General features: G+C 35.8%; 1 protein-coding gene across 1 annotated transcript in view; it reads left to right on the forward strand.

The window, feature by feature from the left end:
• The window catches only part of dgkh (diacylglycerol kinase, eta), an 83,006-nt gene that overhangs the window by 54,010 nt on the left and 14,522 nt on the right, over positions 1-14,474 (forward strand). The window contains exons 9-19 of the mRNA XM_016231093.1: positions 3,579-3,741; positions 4,200-4,308; positions 4,443-4,582; positions 5,634-5,715; positions 7,201-7,292; positions 7,377-7,476; positions 7,595-7,883; positions 9,438-9,569; positions 12,107-12,191; positions 13,297-13,346; positions 14,275-14,392. Of these exons, the coding sequence (XP_016086579.1) occupies positions 3,579-3,741; positions 4,200-4,308; positions 4,443-4,582; positions 5,634-5,715; positions 7,201-7,292; positions 7,377-7,476; positions 7,595-7,883; positions 9,438-9,569; positions 12,107-12,191; positions 13,297-13,346; positions 14,275-14,392 (1,360 nt within the window). The remainder of the gene's footprint in view (positions 1-3,578; positions 3,742-4,199; positions 4,309-4,442; positions 4,583-5,633; positions 5,716-7,200; positions 7,293-7,376; positions 7,477-7,594; positions 7,884-9,437; positions 9,570-12,106; positions 12,192-13,296; positions 13,347-14,274; positions 14,393-14,474) is intronic.

Raw genomic sequence — 14,474 nt, forward strand, 5'->3', positions numbered from 1 at the left:
GAAACTCTTTGGTCATTTTTAAGCGAGATGCTAACGGTCTAATCAGATTCAATGAGCTATGCTAAGCTAAGCTAAAAGTGCTACCGCCAGACCCGGAGATCGGCTGAATGGATTCGAAAACGGTAAAACTCAACTGTTTAACTCCAGGGGAGTTGGAAAATTAGCCTATTTTCAAAAATAGTGGAGTGTTCCTTTAAGGTAAAGTTACATTTATCGTTGCTTGGCAAAATTTCACAGTAGAAATATAGTAATTTTAATAGGAATGTGCGTGTTCAGTTTTCCATGACGGCGAAAATGTCCATACACAGATTTCGCTCATGTTCAAGTTAAAATTCGCTGTGCTGATCAACAGAAAGCTGCTTGGTTTAAAAGTGGCTTCTGTGTGAGTTGTGCTTTATACATCACTACAGTATTGAGAATAAATAATGGACTTTTTGTAGGCCTATATGAAATTTCCCTGGAATATCACTAATGTGGCCACAAATGTAGAATCCGGTCTGAAACCAGTTACCTTTCATTAGCTTTATGTAAAAGTGCCATTTATGCCAAGGATGATAACTATAATGATTACTATAAGATCACATTTTAATATTCACTCAAATTCTATAGTGATGTCCACATCACAACTAAAGCTATAGAGGAACAATATCGCAGGAATCACTTTCAGAATGTTTTTTGTTTTCAGCTGATGGAACAATAAAACCATTGACAGCCAATTAGAATCCATCCAACTTTAAAGAGCTTGAGCATTTAAAGTGGTAAATGACAAAACTGCAGCACGCTGTTTATAATTAACATATGTTATCGTGTGTTGGTGTGGATGATAATATAGTTATCGCTATAGTTATCGTTCTTGGTGTCAATGGGTTTTAAGTAATTAGCAGCTTGGTTTCAGACACGACTGGTGGTTTCAGGCTTTTCATCTGGCCAAGTCAAACCTTGTGAGAGATGAGGACATCCACTATTGATCAGAACCTCAAAGGTCCTGCTACTTTAATTGGCGGAGCACATATCGGATATAGAGATTAGTTGGGGGCAGACAGAAATGTAATGAAAATCAATAGCTGTGAAGTTTCGCCTGATATATTTTTGGATCGCTTTGTGGTTCCTTGGCTGTTTAAAAAGGACGGAGGAGGAACGGACGGATTGAACCCTGTAAAGCTGCTAAAGAAGCAGCGAGGGATACAGAAAGCATGAGAATGTGATGGGAAAGTAGGAGAGTCCCTCACGTGTAAGGAATCTCCCGCTTCAGTGCTAGATGGTGAGGAGAGCTGGGTCTTAATTCGCTCAGGGCTGCCTTTGGCACGTGCTCAGGCTTCGTGACTCAATTTGCCTCAGCCTGCCTCCGAGAGAGATAGCGAGAGAGCAAGGGAAAGAGGAGGTGGGGCTCTGTTAGACCTAAAGGGGTCTACTGACAGACATCCACCCACGTGCGAGTATCCGCTCGCAGCCACACGAAGAACATGAAAACCTGAGCTTGAGGGCAGCTGTCAGCTTTACTAACACTCATGCATGCTTAAAGCCATGTACGCAAACATAATGCAGTATGCACAGATGCATGCAGGTACCCAGAATGGATGCAGTGTGTCCACATGCAAACAATTCCTCCCATACGTCCGCAGCGGAGAGACAGGAATGTGAAAATCTAAATGGTGCATATGGTGAATCTCATAAACACAGCGGGTTCTTGCTCGCAGCGACTGGAATGTTCAGACTGTTTACCGCACATGCTGCAATGCATGCACGTGATCGCCTCCAGTGCAAGCATGTATGACAGCTCCTCACTCAGCCCGGCTCTAATGACAAAGAAGGCATAGTGCCGGATTATTTACACACTAGAGTACACATCATTTCCAGCAAAAACATACTAGGATGATGGTTTGCTTTTCCTTGTGCTGCAGCACAAAACCCTTTCCACTCCTTTCTCGGTGATTCATCCTTGTCCAGGCATGAAGAAAACTGTTCCTAAGCAACATGCGGTCAACAAAAATCTCAGCATTAACTTTTTTAGCATGCACGTTCTGACATTTAGTTCTTGAAGTTTGATTAGTAAGCGTGGTGTCACCAGCGATTGCAGGGAACACACAAACTGATATAAGCTCTCTCACAATTATTACTATGTTAAGCTAAGCTAATAATAGTTGTAGTAATAAACTATTTATTACTAAACTGCAATAGTAATAAACTTACTCAAATTTTTCAGTACGTGAAATCAATAGTAATGCACTAACATTTATAAACACTGAAACCAAAATCAAAGTTAAGCTGAAAAAAATAAATAAACAGTGGTGTGAAAAAGTGTTGGCCCCCTTCCTGATTTCTTATTTTTTTGCATGTTTGTCACACTTTAATGTTTCAGATCATCAAACAAATTTAAATATTAGTTAAAGATAACACAAGTAAACACAACATGCAGTTTTTAAATGAAGGTTTTTATTATTAAGGGAAAACAAAATCCAAAACTACATGGCCCTGTGTGAAGAAGTGTTTGCCCCCCTGTTAAAACTGTGGTTTATCACTATTGAGATGCTGTGGCATGACCTTAAAAAGGCGGTTCATGCTCGAAAACCCTCCAATGTGGCTGAATTACAACAATTCTGCATAGATGAGTGGACCAAAATTCCTCCACAGCGCTGTAACAGACTCATTGCAAGTTATCGCAAACGCTTGATTGCAGTTGTTGCTGCTAAGGGTGGCCCAACCTGTTATTAGGTTTAGGGGGCAAACACTTTCTCACACAGGGCCATGTAGTTTTGGATTTTGTTTTCCCTTAATAATAAAAACCTTCATTTAAAAACTGCATGTTGTGTTTACTTGTGTTATCTTTTACTAATATTTACATTTGTTTGATGATCTGAAACATTAAAGTGTGACAAACATGCAAAAAAAACAAGAAATCAGGAAGGGGGCCAACACTTTTTCACACCACTGTATATATATATATATATATAAATTTAGCTGAAAACCGAAGTTGAAAATAAAGTGTTGGTAATTAAATTTGCTTAACTGGGTAATTGTTTTCAGGTGAGAAACTAAACTAGTTGTAATAAAGTTCTTCAGCAACGAGTCGTCTATCCTAACAAATTTTACACAATCAAAACATTTCATTGGAGAAGCGATAATAAAACATTGCGTTTTGGTCATTTTTAGTATTTTTTTCTGCTGAATATTTTCAGTTACTATTTCAATTGCCATGAATTGTAGTGTGTCACTAGAAATCAGTTTTACAGTAAATCAGTTTTTACAAATGAATCAGTGACATTTTGGCATTTAACATCAGCTTGTTGCTAAGATAACGTGAGACTCACATACAAAACCCACATCCAGAAATATTGAGTAAAATAATACATTTTTAACTTGACAGAACTAATTTATGGATATTTTCCAGTAAAGAATAGATTATGTTTACTTCACTCACTTCATCCACCATCCTCGTTCACTTCAGTGCGTTCTGGGATTATCTTCTTTTAGGAAGGATGGTGTTGCCTTAGTATTTGGCCAAAATAAGGTATCTACCTGTTGAAGAAGCTATTAGAGATAAAAAGTCTCTCATCTTTTTTGCTATTTTCCTGCGTCAGGTTTCTGGAAGGCCACCTGTCCCCCATCATGCGCTAGTCCACTCCTCGTGTTTGTCAACTCAAAAAGCGGAGACAACCAAGGGGTAAAATTCCTGCGTCGCTTCAAACAGCTGCTCAATCCCGCTCAGGTCTTTGACCTGGTCAACGGTGGACCTCATTTAGGGTAAGACCAGGATGTAAAAGGTCATAGGAAGTAAACTACTGACTATCGTCTTAGAAGCAAATAAGTGTTTTTTTTTTACTTCTTTACAAAATAGGTAGTTGACATAAGATAGGACTTTTTATACATCAACATACTAAAGCTATATGAAAGTATAATCTAAAGTGTAATTTTCAAGTCCCATAATCATTTTTTTTTTACATTTTTCCTCCAGTTCTAATCACCTTTTTGGCTCATTTTAATGATCCAAATCAATTTTTCCATATACTGTTGTCTAAGCTCATACAAACTGCAGGCATAATGATTACAAAAAAGAATTAGAAAAATGCTGTTTAAAGTAGTTTAGTCACACCACATCAACCACCCAAACCTAATCTCACTTGATCCCTTTAACTTTGTGACACCTTTTGAGAAGTGTTTATGAGTTTGTGTCTGTTAAATAGTTCTTTTCTCTTTTCAAGTCTTCGCTTGTTCCAAAAGTTCGATAACTTCCGAATCCTGGTGTGCGGTGGAGATGGAAGCGTCGGTTGGGTCCTGTCTGAAATCGATAAACTAAATCTTCACAAACAGGTAATTGAAAAGTACTGCACCATGTCCTGACGATTGAAAGTAAACTTGTCGCTAACACGAGAGTATCAGAGCAGATGTTTATGAGGATTTCTTAATGAACTGGCGCGGTGATCTGAACTGTCTCTCGTTGACAGTGCCAGCTGGGCGTTCTGCCGCTGGGCACCGGGAATGACCTGGCGCGGGTGCTCGGCTGGGGGCCGTCGTGTGATGATGACACTCAACTCCCTCAGATACTGGAGAAGCTGGAGCGAGCCAGCACCAAGATGCTGGACAGGTACAGAGCACACACTAGCATGACCACAAATATATGACCCTGGACCACAAACCAGTCATAAGTAGCACAGGTATATTTGTAGCAATAGCCAACAATACATCGTATCGGTCAAAATTATAGATTTTTCTTTTATGCCAAAAACCATTAGGATATTAAGTAAAGATCATGTTCCATGAAGATATTTTGTAAATTTCCTACCGTAAATAAATAAATAACTTTTTTGATTCGTTTTAGTGCCGCTATTATGAATTTTTTTAAATTACCTTTTGATGCAGTGTGTAACACAGCTCTAAATGAATGAAAACATCCTGCAAAGAGTCGACTCTGAATCATTGAAATGAGTCGTTTACGAATCCCAATCCGTTTCATCTTGACGTAAACATGAAACATTAGCATATTGCCCGCCCACTTGTTGGTCTTTTTGCGTTGGTCTGAATGAAAATGCAAATTCATGCTTTGCCACTAGGTGCCACTTTTGGAGTGGTAAAAATAGCGGTTTCCCCGGTAACGCTGCACACAAAGCAGCACTGCGCTCACAAACGCTGCTTTATCAGGCATTACAGGCAAGATGAAATGAAAATGAGACCAATCGGACCATTAACAGCAGACTAACGTCACGTAAAGGATGGGTTTGGAAAAATGAATCGTTAAACGAATCGTTTGGGAGTCGTTGAGCAAGTAAGGTAAAAATAAATGCGTATTATAAGACAATGAATGTGTTTTTTGACCTTGCATGCATGTCAACCTGTTGTTGGGGACTCCCAAAACCAAAATAGGAACCTTTCATTACCCATAATAGGGGCGATTTTCTCAATATTTTAATTTTTTGCACCCTCAGATTCCAGATTTTCAAATAGCTGTATCTCAGCCAAATATGGTCATATATCCTAACAAACCATACATCAATGGAAAGCTTTATTCAGCTTTCAGATGATGTATACATCTCAATTTCCAAAACTTGACCCTTATTACTGGTTTTGTGGTCGAGGGTCACATATGTCGAGCTTATAATATCCGTGTCGTTGGCTACATCTACAGCTGCTGTTTACAGGTGGAGTATAATGACGTATGAGATTAAAATACCTCCCAAACACAGCTGCCCCGCCACACCTGAGGAGGCAGAGGACGGCCAGGTACCAGCAGCACATCAACACCAATAAAAGAGCTGTTGACATGTCACAGTGTGACATGCTACACTTAATCTAAGACTAGGCGCCACTGGAACACAACAAAGACAACACCTCTTTCAGCTGTGTTTCCCTCACTGTACTCAAAAGAAAACATTTGGCACACCCATTGTAGTTCGCTTCATGACTGTGAGCCATTATTTTTAGTCTAAATAAATAGGAAACTGTTGCTATTATTTGTAGAGTGATTATACGTCCTCTTTTTCCAGTCCTTGCCTGGATTTCAAAATTGCCTAAAATGTCCTGGTTTTGGCTTTGTTTTCCTATTGATGTACTCTCTACAGTCCTCATACATTATATGTGTATATATTTGCATTGCTTTGACTGTTTTCTGTAGATCCCGCCTTCTCGCACGCCATGATTTGTCGATTATATACAGTGCCTGCACGCTATTGGTTAAACTACTTTTCATTCATTACCTTGAGGAGTATGAAAACAATAGGAAAACAAAACCAAAATCCCACATATTTTAGGAAATTACAAAATCCTGCCCGGGCCAGGACATAAAAAGAGGGCATATAGTCACCTTATTATTTGTACTTGACTGCTCATTTATGAAATTATTTGGTTAATTTGATTATTCATTTTAGCTAGTTGCGAGAGTCTTGTATCCTTAGCTCCACACTATACATTATGCACTTATACACTATGTACTTATGCACCATGTAGTGTATGAATTATATAAAGTTATTTTGTCATTATTTAATTGCGACGCAATTAAAGCTACGACATTTGAGTGCATTGTGTTCAACATTCCACACTTAGTTTTTCCCGTTTTTTTAAGTGCATCATCCGGGTATTTAAAGTGCACTTTATTTATTTGTATTTTTTTTTAAATTTTCAGTGTGAACACACTACTTGCACTAAGTTCGCAATTTGGGACACACCTTCTATGTGAATCCATTCAGCATAAAAATGTGGCCACATTTACCAAAGTTGGGGCGAGATTTCATGTGCAAAATCCAGTCATTTCAATAGGAATCCACACATCTGGAATTTCTCGAGGGCATGCGGGTGAAATATTTCCTCATGCAGATTTTGCAAGTTGGTCATTCGAATTTGCATCGCTAACTTTTAACTAAATACATCTTTACAACAGACTTTTTTCCCCTGTGAAATTTCACCAAATGTTTTCTAAATTGATTGCACCTTAAATCTGCAGATTTTCCCCCAAAATCACAGCAGAAAATGAGAAAATATTATGTAGAGTCTTGCAGAGTACTGACCGATTGTTCATATAATGAGCAGACAAAGATATACACTTGGGTTTTATTGTAATAAACAGCATTTTTATTTCAAAAATAAACATTAAAATGCTAAATGCAAAAATTTTATTTAGCATATGTTAAAGGCCAGTTGTGCAGTGATTTAGTTTTCTTGCTCAGGAAATGTTACATGAAAATGATGCTTGATGTGTATCGGTGGCTTTAGTTACAGATATCTGTTTATGAGGATTCAGTGGCTGCTCATCTCACAAAGATCCTGAACTCAGATCAGCACTCAGTGGTCATATCTTCATCGAAGTGAGTCCTCTCACACCATACAGTTCATATTGCCCCTCTAACAAACAGAAACAACAATCAAGCATTTCCTCTGGTCTCCTCCAGGGTGTTGTGTGAGACGGTGAAGGAATTTGTGGCCAAAGTTGGGAAGTGTTATGAGAGAAGCAGTGAGAGTACGGAGGAAGCTGATGCACTTGCCCTCAAAGTGAGTCTGTGATGCCTCACCTCGTGACGGCTCTTTCAGTCATTACTCAACATGTGCAGAAATACAGTATAAACCTGTTTATCAACACAACAGCCTCTCCTTTGTTCTCCGTCCGCAGAGTGCGATTCTGAACGAGAAGCTGGACTCCCTCCTGCAGACGCTCAATTTGGAGGCGCAGGCCATGACGCCCTCAGCCCTCACCACGCCACCCATCGTGGAGGAGGAGGTGGAGGAGGAGGAGCTGGAGGAGGAGGAGGATCTGAGTGAAGAGTCTTTAACGGAGCTGAAGGAGAATGAGACTGAGAAAGGCTCTGCTCATAAGCTCTTCAGACCCCGCGAGCAGCTCGTGCTCAGAGCCAACAGCCTGAAGAAAGCGCTCAGACAGATCATCGAGCAGGCGGAGAAAAGTACGATTGTGCAGCATGTCTTTTGAATAGAAAAAAAAAAATCACTGATCTGTTGCTTACAGAATGCGGCTCTGGATATAAGCGTCTCTTAAAGGACTAATCAGATGACTTCAATCGATTATATTGAAATGGATTAGCCACATGAGACCTGATTGTCTCCTCTTGATCTTCAGGGATTTCTATCTTTTTAAATGAAGGATCAACACATGTGTCAATAAGTCATTAGGTTTTAGTAATACTCTGTAATTCTCTGTTTCTGGGTAATATGTTTAAATATGATATAATAAAAAACAATAACATTTTTGATGTATAGTTAAATATTAGATATAGTCTAAGTTTAATATAATAATTGTGTGTACATACAGTATACATGTAATAACACAAAAATGTGGAAAACAAATATTAACTCTTTAAAACTTTAAAAGATGCAGCACATTGTAATGTAAAACATGTTTGTTAAATATAACCTACATTTTATATAGTAAAAATAAATAAAATAACGTTTTTGTTTATTTAAATACAAAATATTTTCTAAATATATGATAAAAAATAGCAACATTTTTTGTTTAATATTTAAATATTAGATATGATCTAAATGTAATATAATAATTTTGTGTACATATAAATGTAATAAAACAAAAAAATGAACTTTAAATACAAAATATTTAAAAGATTAATAATTAAATATTTTCTCTTTAGAAGAAGATTGTAAAATGTTCCAGATGCAGCGCATTTTAATGTTAAAATATGGTTAAATATTACCTAAGTATTATATAATAAAAATAAAATAATAACGTTTTTGTTTATTTAAATATTAAATATTATCTAAATATGATAAATATAATACATATATAATAAATGTATTATAATATATATATAATACAATATATATTTTGTGTACATATATTTAGTAAAACAAAAATGGTATTATAAATATAATTAAATAAATACATTTAAAATATATAAACAAAAACAATAATTAAATATTTTCTCTTTAATTTAAATGTTTCAGATACAGCACATTTTAATGTTAGAAATATGCTTTGTTAGGCACATTTTTCAGTTAATTTGATAGCAGAAGGGTTATTGGACCATGTGTTTATTTTTTTTAATTAAATATAAAAATATAGAGTAATAAACAAGCTATATTTACTTTTAGTACATATTTTACAAAATAATAATAATAATAATAATAAGGAATGTCACATTGGGATATCCAAGAGTTTTGAATTGATTCATTGCAACAAAAAAGTGACTCACATAAGTAAACTGAATTGAGCAATGCTAGTTGTATGCAACTCAGGTTTAAAGTCAGTGTGAAATGATGTAAGAGTAATTCTTGATATCAGTCACCTTCAGAGCTGAAGCAGTTCTCAAGACAAGGAAAGATTGCGAAACTAGTCTGATGACACGCTCTTTGGGAAACTTCACAATTTTGTGTCATTTTATACCTCCATCAAAAACATGAAAATTACCATATAAATAAAATATTACCCAGCCCTGCCTACTTCTATGTTCCACGTGAAGAAGTGCATGTTTGTGTCTGTGCTGTAGTGGTGGACGAGCAGAACACTCACACGGAGGAGCAGGAGCTGCAGTCTCCCACAGACTTCAGGAAGGACAGTGAGGAGGAAAACAGAGACAACGAGAAGGACGAGGACACTAAAGAACTGGAAGCCTTGCCCTGTGAGTTCACGCTTCTATATCTTAGACATGCTGTTGCTGTTAACTGTTTCCTATGAGACACACAGTGCTCTTGCTGATCGGCCTTAAAAGCTGAATCCTCCATTGGTCTGCATTCAAGTGCCAGCATGTGTTTTGTCTCACAGGAGCTGTTTGTGCATGAAAGGCTTTTTTGTAAGTCTATTCTTTATAGAAAGACTGGAATGCACTGTATGCTTGAAATACTCATACGATTTATTACAGTTGCCAACATGACAGTTGTACAGTAACGGAGAACTCTGAACTGGGGACTGCTTCACCACAATGTAATGCACATGACTCCAGCGTGACAAAGAAACTGAAAGCAATGTTAGTCATGATTTTGAGCATCTTTTTTTTAGACTCACTATTTAATCAGATTGCCAAAATTTACATTTTTAAAACAACATTTCATTCAAAATATAAAATACCCCGATATGTGCAACATCATGAGATCATGTGACTAATCATCTATGGCGGAAAAATGCCTACTAATGTGCAAAAACAATAGGCAGGATGCAGTACATACTGGACATTGTTCAGTATGTCAGTTTTACATTCTGAACATAACTGTGCATTTTCAGCATATTATGATTTGAGACACAGTCATTCTAACAGCACTTTATTTAGGATGAACTGTGGTTCAGCCCTTGGTTTGGAGCTGAAGTATCTGAATGCATTCGTGGCTGAAAGGGTTAGTGCTGCCCTCTAGTGACAAACTCATTGTAGTAAATTATTGCATTTCAATGTAACTTCTTTAAAGGGGTCATATGATGCGATTTCAAGTTTTCCTTTCTCTTTGGAGTGTTACAAGCTCTTGGTGCATAAAGAAGATCTGTAAAGTTGCAAAGACTAAAGTCTCGCTCTGTTGCTCTTTCGAGCTTGAACTGATGGTAAAACTAACAACATTATTAACTGTCTTGATATTTACTTTGAAAGCTGAAGCTCGTGATTATGGTAAGGGGCGTTACATTTCCGACGAGTGCTTGCAGTGTTCGGCCAATCACAATGCACTGGGTCAGCTGGCCAATCAGAGCAGACTGCGCTTGTCGGAAGGAGGGACTTTGTAGAAAACAAAGCGTTTGAGAGAGGCGGGGCATAGAGGACCTACAATAATGTACAGTATTTGAAAAATAATGTGTTTTTGAACATTAAAGCATGTCAACATATTCTGTTACACCAAATACACAAAATAATGATCTTTAAAAAAGCATCATATGACCCCTTTAAGACAAATTAACCACAGCATAAATTGTTGTTGCTGTTATTATTATTATTATTATTATTGGTTTTTATTTATTTATTTTGGGGATTATTTTTATAAAAAAGAATGACTAAGAACTTAAATTAATATTATTATTATTAGAGTTTATTTTTATTGAAAAATGAATTACTGTTAGTTGTTTCACACATTACTTTTAGTTTAACATTTCACCAACTTAAATTATTGTTATTATTATTATTAATTTTTTATAATAAAAATGCGGCAACATAAATTATTATTAGTAGTAGTAGTAATAGTATTAATAATATTCTAAATAAAGACTCTTAGTTGTTTTACACATTAGTCTTAGTTTTAAAAAAGCAGCAACATTATTATTAGTAGTATATATTTTTTTTATGGGTTTATTTTTATACAAAATTACTATTAGTTGTTTCACGCATTACTTTTAGTTAAAAATTTTAGCAACTTAAATTGTTCTTCTTATTCTTATTATTAGGTTTTTATAACTAAAATGCAGGAACATGAATTATTATCATTATAATAATAATTATTATTATTATAATTAAATAATTACTCTTAGTTGTTTTACACATTTCTCTTTGTTTAAAAATCAGCAACATAAATTATTATTATTATATGGGTTTATTTCTATTAATAATCTCTGAAAAGGTCTTCACTCTTATAGTTATAGTTGTTTTCATGAAGACAGACTGTTCTAAATGGGGAGACAAGCTTTTGTTTTGCAAAATTGCTCAATAACACAATCTTTTTCCTTAAGAAGGTCTGGGATTTCCTAACGGTTTACAGACTGTAAGTGTTTATGGCTGCAAATATATTTGTAGGTGTCCCAGAGGATCCCTGCGCTATATTTCTGTCTATAGAGAACATATCTTTGTTTGCTGTACAGTGGCACTCCCTGTTCACATAGTGTTCACATAGCTGTCTGCTCATGTTTTCAGTGGGGCATGAAACACTGGCTTTATTCTCTTTAGTTGGTTCAGTCTCTCAGGGGCTCCTCCGTCTCATAGCTGTTAAGTGCCCTTGATGTGTTTTGGTTTGTTCTTGTGGGTTACGTTCTGCTGAATATCTCTTTTACAGCAGATTTTTTCACTTCTTGTTGAGAGCCAGTGACCAAAATGCACGGGCTATTCTTACGTGCTGGAAAAACTGAGCATTTAGAAAACAAAACAGCATTAGATTTTGCTGCGTAACGGGCACTTGGGCAGATTATTGCTGTGACAAATGAGCGTGTTGTACACATGAGCTGATGTTTTGTTCTGTGTTTGTGCTTTCGCAGTGACTAAGTCGCCGTGTTCGCCGCCAGAGAGGCGTGTGAGTCGCAGCACGCAGTCCTGCGGCTCTTTTTCCATCACGCCCTTCACCACAAGCAAGGAGAACGTTTTTATTTATTTATTTTGGGGATTATTTTTATAAAAAAGAATGACTAAGAACTTAAATTAATATTATTATTATTAGAGTTTATTTTTATTGAAAAATGAATTACTGTTAGTTGTTTCACACATTACTTTTAGTTTAACATTTCACCAACTTAAATTATTGTTATTATTATTATTAATTTTTTATAATAAAAATGCGGCAACATAAATTATTATTAGTAGTAGTAGTAATAGTATTAATAATATTCTAAATAAAGACTCTTAGTTGTTTTACACATTAGTCTTAGTTTTAAAAAAGCAGCAACATTATTATTAGTAGTATATATTTTTTTTATGGGTTTATTTTTATACAAAATTACTATTAGTTGTTTCACGCATTACTTTTAGTTAAAAATTTTAGCAACTTAAATTGTTCTTCTTATTCTTATTATTAGGTTTTTATAACTAAAATGCAGGAACATGAATTATTATCATTATAATAATTATTATTATTATTATAATTAAATAATTACTCTTAGTTGTTTTACACATTTCTCTTTGTTTAAAAATCAGCAACATAAATTATTATTATTATATGGGTTTATTTCTATTAATAATCTCTGAAAAGGTCTTCACTCTTATAGTTATAGTTGTTTTCATGAAGCCAGACTGTTCTAAATGGGGAGACAAGCTTTTGTTTTGCAAAATTGCTCAATAACACAATCTTTTTCCTTAATAAGGGCTGGGATTTTCTAACGGTTTACAGACTGTATGGTTCAGTCTCTCAGGGGCTCCTCCGTCTCATAGCTGTTAAGTGCCCTTGATGTGTTTTGGTTTGTTCATGTGGGTTACGTTCTGCTGAATATCTCTTTTACAGCAGATTTTTTCACTTCTTGTTGAGAGCCAGTGACCAAAATGCACGGGTTATTCTTACGTGCTGGAAAAACTGAGCACACATATTGCTGTGACAAATGAGCGTGTTGTACACATGAGCTGATGTTTTGTTCTGTGTTTGTGCTTTCGCAGTGACTAAGTCGCCGTGTTCGCCGCCAGAGAGGCGTGTGAGTCGCAGCACGCAGTCCTGCGGCTCTTTTTCCATCACGCCCTTCACCACAAGCAAGGAGAACCTGCCTGTTCTCAACACGCGGATCATCTGTCCCGGTACGATCGCATCTTTACTCTGCTGCTGCTGCTGACCGGAAAACATCCAAAAGTGCAATTTCTGTCATCGTTTATTCACTGTCATGCTGTTTCAAACCTGTGTGACTTTCGTTTTTTCCACTGAACACAAAAGGAGATGTTGCTGCTCTTTTCCGTTTAGTGAAAGTGAATTGTGATCTGTGGCTGCTTTTAAAAAGACCATTAAGGATTCATAAGTGTAGTCCAGACGTCTGCAGAATGCTTGTAAAAAAGAATTGTATTGAATGTGCACTTCAAGTAGTGTACTTCAAATCTTAAGTATAATAAAAAAAATGATAACATATTAATTAAATAAAAGCACAATAAAGTGTACTTAAAAAGAGCACACGTTCATGACACTTAAGTACACTTTTAAGAGTGCACGAGTGCACTTTGTCAGTTAAAAGTACTAATCACAAAAGCACATAGAAATTACAGTCTACTGTCTATTATTATAGAAATGAAGAAATGATTTAGTATACCGTAATTACATTCTGCAGTACATTACAATAATATTTCAAAAACACTAGAAATAATTAGCAAATTACATATAACCATGTACTTGTGTCTAACTTAAGTGGATCAAAAAACACTCAAAATTCCAGCCAATTGCATTTAATATAAATTTTAACTATAATACATTTTCATTTAATTGCAATTAACATGTAGTTAAGTGTCCAAACATTCAGTTCTCTCTTAAGTATATTGTTTTAAAGAATAGTTTTTATTTCCATAATAAGTACTCTTTTTAAAAGTATGTTAAGTTGTACTTTTGAAAACATCTTCTTTTGTGTTTCACTAAAAAAGAAAGTTAAACAGGGTAAAAACAACAAGAGGAGTAATCAATAATAGACTTTTCATTCAAATAAAAAAAGTTTTAATTATGTTTTTTCTGATTTGAAATCTTCAGGTCTGCGGGCAGGTCTTGCTGCCTCTATAGCTGGAAGCTCCATAATCAGCAAGATGCTGCTTGCCAACATCGATCCCTTTGGTGCAACACCCTTCATAGATCCTGACCTGGACTCTCTGTAAGAGCTTCGGTTTCCTTTTTCTTGTTTAAGTTTATTTTGAATGTATTCGTAAAACTTACACAAGTCATTTCTCTCACAG

The sequence above is a fragment of the Sinocyclocheilus grahami genome, unplaced genomic scaffold (genome assembly GCF_001515645.1).
Source record: "Sinocyclocheilus grahami isolate Dianchi unplaced genomic scaffold, SAMN03320097.WGS_v1.1 scaffold383.1, whole genome shotgun sequence".
Classification (NCBI taxonomy): Eukaryota; Metazoa; Chordata; class Actinopteri; order Cypriniformes; family Cyprinidae; genus Sinocyclocheilus; species Sinocyclocheilus grahami.